General features: G+C 38.7%; 1 protein-coding gene across 1 annotated transcript; it reads right to left on the bottom strand.

The window, feature by feature from the left end:
* Positions 1-535: 535 nt before the first annotated feature.
* Positions 536-3,585, bottom strand: LOC138633371 (phospholipase A and acyltransferase 4-like). Its single transcript, XM_069719563.1, has 4 exons — positions 3,495-3,585; positions 3,006-3,114; positions 2,578-2,855; positions 536-1,025 (listed from the first exon to the last, which is right to left on the bottom strand). The coding sequence occupies exons 1-4, from the start codon at positions 3,507-3,509 to the stop codon at positions 906-908; spliced, it is 522 nt and encodes a 173-aa protein (XP_069575664.1). The 5' UTR covers positions 3,510-3,585; the 3' UTR covers positions 536-905.
* Between the last annotated feature and the right edge of the window lie 3,618 nt (positions 3,586-7,203).

Here is a 7,203-nt window from a genome sequence, read left to right as displayed (position 1 = left end):
TCAGCTGTCAGCTCACACACACAACGATACAGAATCGAGAGCGTGCACACGTGCAGCATGTAGATCATGTGTGGATCTGCTCCGCTCCACCTGCCTCCACTCCAGCAGGGGTCAACATGTGAACAGTGGTGGATTGTGATGCAGCACAATGCTCGCACAGAGGCGATGGGGGATAAACACCCTTTAAGCTCATAACTAGGCCTTAAGGAAAACATTGCAGAGTGTTCTCCCGTTTCTCTGGGCGCGCTCTGTTTGCCTTTGCACTGTTACGCTCTCTGCTTTGCACTCAGCGCTTCTCTGTCAGTCGTGATTGCTGCCAAGAAAACATTTGTTGCATCCAGTAAATGTTTGGACGCTGAGGTGTTGGAGTCATGCACCTACCGTGTCTTATTTCACCCACACTACTAGGTCATGCAATCATTTTGGTATTTTTTTTTTGGTCAAAGTACAGATGCAGTTATATTAAGAATATAAAATGTTGAAATAAAAAAAAAAAAAAAAATCGGCACAAAAATGAAAATAACCTGCATCACAGTTTTTCTCTGATAGATTATCATTTATTTATTGACAAATTTACATATTTAAAAATATAATTCGTTAACATATTTACATTTTTGTACATTTACAGCTAATAGTTCAAGTCTTTATTTAAGTTCAAGAACTGTCTTATTAAATCAATCATATCTGAAAAAAGAAATGAATCCAAGGGATGCACATTTCCTTTGAAAAAAATTATTTCTCATATTGCTAAGAATTGTTTCCCCACAACAGTCTTCAGCTCTTTTTTTTCTGCTGACAGTGTTGCACTAACATTTTCATTATTCAGATAGTGGAAACTATAATCACTGCCAGGTGAAGTGACCCAAGCTGCGGAATGATCCTTTCATTTCGCGGCCTCACTGCTGTCACTTATGATTTCTTCTTTCGCGGTCGTCTTTGCGCAAACCGGAAAACAGAGCTGCACCCAAAACCGCAATGGCTACACCTGCTGCGGCCACGCCCCCAATCACAGCGGCCGTTTGAACCTGCAACAAACAAGCTCAAGGTCAAGGAATTATTGATTAAAAAGTTAAGTTTGTGATTATATTCTTATGCAAGTAAGTTCCAAGCTGATGGTAGGAAAGCATGTTGGTGCAGGTGCAATACCACTGAGGACCACTAGGGGCTGCCTCCCAAAAACCTCTGGCTCCAAAACACCCTCATTCAAAAAGTATTATCTTCCACTGTATGTGAAGTACAGTGAAGTGTGAGCCATTTAAAAAAAAAAAAAAAATTCGAATACGTTTGTTAACGTTTAAAAAAATGACTGTGTTGTAAACTGATGTTTCATTGGTATCTCAGTTTATAACATCCAGCCATGCTACATGTTGTACTTCAGTGGGGCCAACGATCCTGCAGCAATGACGGACATACGTAAAACAAAATTAATTGTAAAGTGTAGATTTTCATTTATTTTAAAGCCAACTTAAAATCCAGCCGTCTTCACCCTGCATCCTCTGTGGCCTATAAGAAGTCTGCTTTTGCATTTTGGGATGTTTATGTATGGTTGCAGCAGAGTGAAGGTGACAGATGCACTAAGTGGGCTGATGAAACGAGCCTTTTTTTTTTAAACTTGCAAATCAGCTTGTTAATCACGCATAATCACAATTTATTCAGAGCCACATCTGCTTCCTATCGGTTGTAATAGATTGTGTTTGATCTGTGTATTGTTACAATGAATGAGGTGCTTATATGATATACTCATCCAGAGTGTACAGGTGCACACCGGGCCGTGCATCGCTCTGATAAAAGGATTTCAGATAGAAAATATGGCTTTTGTTTCTCCCAGTTTCTTTCAGTGAAAAAATTATGAGGAGAATATCTGTTCTAATAGTTTGATCTACTGATTGATTATATTGACATATCTTGTTGACATAACACTGTAGTTTGTTATCCTCAAGTTTTACTATGATGTATAGATGGCTCATATGGACATGTAGACAAAAACGTTAAAGTAGATACAATAAACGGTACCTAAACAAACCTGATTCATATTTGACAAAACAATATTACTATCAAAATATTTTTTTCAGACTCACTTTTGATACCTTTTATCCTGAGCGTTATTCTCCGTTATATTTAGTTGTTTCTAGCTTTGAATTATGGGTTTATGGTGGAAACCTGACTGCACCCCAGGCCTGTCAATGAAACGGACACGTCCGCAAAAATACTGCTTTTTGAGGGCACCATAATGCTTTGTGGAAACAATTTTTTTGACTTAGTATTTCCTGAGAAAAGTTGAATGGGAGTCTATGGAGCCGGAAGCTTTTTGGAGACAACCTCTAGTGGCCATCGGTCGTATTGCAGTTGATCCACTTCCACACTGGCCTCCCTTTTCAGACTCGGGAGCTTTGTCCACTTTTATTTAAAGTCTGTGCTTGTTTATTTTCTGTCATTCCCTGTAAATTTCAAATTCAGGACAGAATGCTGTTTGTATGTAAATTACAACATAGATCTCTGCAATAGTAAGACATTAAAACCCAAAGTAATCATTCAAGATAAAAAGAGTCAGTATTAGACAGACATATAAACGCTCACCTGCCGCGACTCTGACTTGCCGTATCGTAGCTCCGTGACAAAGTGTTCACAGTTGTGAGTAACGACGTTGTACATATGCTCCCGATCGACCATCTGACAGGCTTCCCTCACGATGACGTGAGGCTCACGAGGCTGGTACTTGTCGTCCAGGTGGTTGTTGATTTCGAAATGGCTGGAGTTGACCACCTCCCATATTTTCTGACGCCTCACTTGCGCTCTGCTGCTGTCGAGTAACGTGAACAACTCCCCCAAAGCGCCTAAACCCTCTCTTGTGTTCGCTTTAAGGAAGAAAGACGAAAAAGGAGGTTAATCATCATTTTAATAATGTGATTTCTTCTTAAATTCAAAATGAATGGTCCATGTAGAGAAAGTCGGGCAGTGATGATTTGTTTTTTTGGTAAATTCAGTAAATGAAACGATTCACTTACTTGGAGGAATTAAATGAACAACTTCATTTCCTCCGATGTAGATGGCCCAGTGCTCATACGTCTCACGGTGGATCTCAATCAGGTCCCCTGGCTTTGCATCATGATCGAACTAAAGTGATACAAAAAAATAAAGCAATAAAAGACGACAGCTTTCACAGTAAACAGTAAAATAAAACTGTGTGGACCAAGAAATATAATCAGCAAAAATGAGCTCACTTGTTGTGTCACTGCTTTAATTCATTTCTCTTTTAATGTCTCCTTTAAAAATGTACTTTCTAAGTACAATTTCACTTTGCATAAAATTTGATTCGTGGGCCTATTGTTGAAATTATAATCTCTGAAGAACTGCACATTGAATATGTGCTGCATGCAGCACCAAAAGAAAACCATTTACAATTTTTAGAAAGTAAAAGCACATAACATGTATAAACACCACAGAATATACAGTAAGTCTTAAGTAATGGTTGAAGTCAGCAGCAGTGGACTCACCAGTGTTGGTGCCATGTCTTCTTCGAGCAGCTACGAGCACGGACGTGTCGCAGGAGATTTATCACTGGTGGAAGCGAAACTTAAACGTGGCGATGTTTCAAAATCAAAAGCTATAAATACACTGGTGCACACCAGGTCACCAGGCTACATGGCCTTAACTTGCAAATCATTAACTACACAAGTTACCACGTGGTGCTGATTGCAAGAATGGTTAAGTTTCATTTCTTGTGAACTGGACAGTAGATTAGGTTGTCCTCAAAGTGCATTTGTAATGTAAGTTAAAAATCTGTACATTTACAGCATGTTTATTTCAAGGTTTTTAGACCTTTCTTGGTCGTTTTTTCCTTTCTAAATAATCTGAAAGAAAAATAAACGGGTATCATAATACGGATTTTCTGAAGTTTCATTTATGGTCACAGGATTTTAAGAGAACTTATATTTATGTTAGTTGACATAGATGCTATCAAGTTGTTGTTAGTCGCTCAGTTGGCAGATTTTCTTGCTGTCTAATACATTTTTTTAGGATTTTCTTTTTCCTGTTTATGGTATGTAAATGGCATATTGCAGAAACATATTATAGACTTGCAGGAATTATGGCAAAAATACCTTTCCTTTTAAGATTTCTGTTTGGTGAGGGGGTTGCAATTAAATGATAAAACATGGCTTTGTCTTTCTTGATTTTAATTCCAGTGATGTTTTTTGGTAAATCAACACGTACTAATTAGACAACAGGTAATCAGTGAAGATAATCAAGGACAATGTTTTCAAGTTCTTCTGCCCCCTAGTGGCCAAAATGTATTTGTGCCCCCTTTAAAAAAAAAAAAAATCAAAAACAGTTGCCTGCATTAAGCAGTGGCAGGTGAGCTTGGGAATATAAGCATGAACGAACTGGGAAAGAAAAAAAAAAAATCTGTTTTTATTTTTAGGACAGCATCCAAGTCGGGAGACCTGGAAGTTAAATTTCTCCCCAGTTCCTCATTAAGTGCTTAAATCAGGAAGCACGGGGAGCTCAGTGGCCTTTTAGCTGGGCAGGATGTGTGGAGAAATTCCCCCCACTCAGATCAATGCTGCTGCGCCTTTTATTAACTACAGCTGTAACACAGTCCGTCCTGCTCCCCTGCCAACAATAATTTTTTTTCTCTGTTTTTTCTTCCACTGTTCTGCTCTCTCCTGCTTGTCTTCACCTCATTGACAGCAGAGCGGAGCAAGCGGAGAGCCTCGACACCAAAACATTCATCTCCATTCCTGTCTGTCAGCGCTGCCTTTTACCACGGCACCTGTTGGACCGCGGGCCGTACTTTATGCCATCACCTGCCCGCTGCATCACCTAGTCTCTCGACACTGAACGTGCTCTTCCTCGCTCTTTCACTCTTTACATTTCTTTCTCTCTCTCTCTATTATTTGTTTCTCTGAAAGTAGGATTTTACCCAAGCACAAGAGCTGCACGTCAGGCTGTTTTCTTAGTTGCAATTTGAGTCAGTACAATTTTTTTTAAATGGGATAACTTGCCAACATTATAAATCATTACCCAAGTTTTTTTCTTTGGTAAGTTTTCTCATATCTGAAATCAAAGTATTAATCTAATTAATGGAGTTTATTACTTTTAACCTACTTTTTTCCTTCTTTTTTCCATTTCTCTTTTTAATATATTTGACGATATAGATCATTAAGTGAAATGTATTGTCTTGCACCCTTTTCAGCCTTTTAGAAAATGAGATGGCTCACCTTTGTCCTCTCATCTTGCAAACAAATAACTTAAAATTATACACATGGACGGCGTCTAGAAGCCACATAGGCTGACAAATTAGCAAGCTAACAGGGTGTTAACATAATGCAGGAAATGCAAAGTCACAGAGGAAAAAGATGAAGCCATTGGGAAGATCAACCTTTTCCTCAGACGTTGGTTGTTATCTAAGTTAAGAAGGCAAACTCTACATGACTAAAATTACAATATATTAGCTTAACAGCCAATGAAAAATGAACTTCCATGACCTCTGACATTTCTGTAAACATCATTGAACATGTCACAACTTGTGAAGTCTTGGCGCCAAAGAATTTGTTTTTACTAAACTATCAATCACAGGTGTGTCTCATGTCACTGATGGTGCTGTATTCAGGTCCAGCCCCAAAGACAGGAAAATAGAGCAGCAAACATGGAACGCAAAGCAAAGCGGACCGTCACATGACTCAATGTGTATAATCCTGAGAAGGAACCAGCAGTCCTACATTTAATGTCATTTATATTCACTTAGACTTTCATCTGGTAAAACTAATTTCTTTAACAGCTCTAGAAACATGTTTTGAATAAGAAAAGTCCACAGTCTGGTCACAGAGTTTATGGTGAATTTCCTCCATCTTCCACTCTAAATTGGATGTAAAAGGTGAAATATGTAATATTCAGGTAAATTTTACATGACTCCTCTCCCATTTCAGCCTCCATATTCTTTCATTCTTCCCACCCTCTCACGACAACCTCCTCTCTCACCCTTTTACTTTTGACCTCACACTGAAATCTCTCCAATGTGTGTATTGCGGGGTTTAATCGGAGCCTGAGGCGGAAATCGGAGCTCTCCTCTCCACCGTCTGCCCCCTCATATTCCTCCTAATCCCCATCCTGTGAGTGCAGGCTACTCTTCTCGTGTGACTGATGAGCAGCACTAAAATCCTCCATAAGCTTCCTCTGCTGGACTCTCGCTTTTCCCACCTTCTCCTCCTGCAGTCAGACCTTCTCCTCCCCGAGCTCAACCACTTACTGTAAGTTCAGGCAGGGCGGTGTCAGATGTTGGTCTTTGATATGCTAATACTTTCCTCTTTTTCATGTCTTTCTAAAGTATTGACGGGTAGCAAGCTCAGCGGGATCTTTGGCCCGTTACAGTGGAAGAGGGAGGAGATATTGTTGAGAGCGTCCTGCTTAGTCAGTGGTTTGCACTCTTTTTTCCTTAAAAGAAGGAAACACTTCAAATCAGCTGAGAACAATGTGTTTAGGAATTTCTATGGGTAAAAGGGGCGTGGCCTGTGGCTGACAGGCAGACATTGTAAGGGTTCAAGCTTAAGTTAACAGCAGCACATTGAAAAGTGACTCTTTATTCTAACTGTGTCAATAAAGACAACAATGACAAGAGTGACTGTAGGTCACATACAGGAAGTGAGAAAAACATACATATCACTCATTTAGTAACTAAATAAACAATGAAAGGTGGTGCTGCTTTTAAAAAAAAAGGGCTTTGAAGTTGTGTTTTAGAGCTTATTAAAAAAATAGAGATGTAAAAGAAATTTAAGTATTAGCATTGCTCATAATGTTAAAAAGCAATTTGAATATGTTTAAATTACCACTATGAGGACACCTCGGCATGCATAGACCATGCAGCTGATGCATTTAAAAACTCACTGAAAAAAAAATCAATTGGGATGGAAAAGAATATAAAATAGACACATTTTTCATTACCTGCTAACTCAAAAAGTTGTTTTTATTCATGGGTATTTGTACCATGCGTCACCTGAACTGGACTTGGATCAGACTCGAATCATAAAGAATTCAACATGACAAAATGAAAAAAAAAACTTGGGCAGATGTGGGTATGAATGACTTAAAGAATGAAAATAAACATTTGATAAAATACAATGATTTATGAACATAAAAAGGGTCCAGGCCAAAACCTTTTCAAAGCCTAATTTATTTTTTTAAATTTTTTTTTACAAAAATCATCCA

This window comes from Brachyistius frenatus, unplaced genomic scaffold (genome assembly GCF_029030835.1).
Source record: "Brachyistius frenatus isolate BFR_SWC_R1_liver_20210118 unplaced genomic scaffold, ASM2903083v1 Contig_217, whole genome shotgun sequence".
Taxonomy (NCBI): domain Eukaryota; kingdom Metazoa; phylum Chordata; class Actinopteri; family Embiotocidae; genus Brachyistius; species Brachyistius frenatus.
The sequence above is the reverse complement of the archived record's forward strand: the minus strand, read 5'-3'. Positions and strand labels throughout refer to the sequence as shown.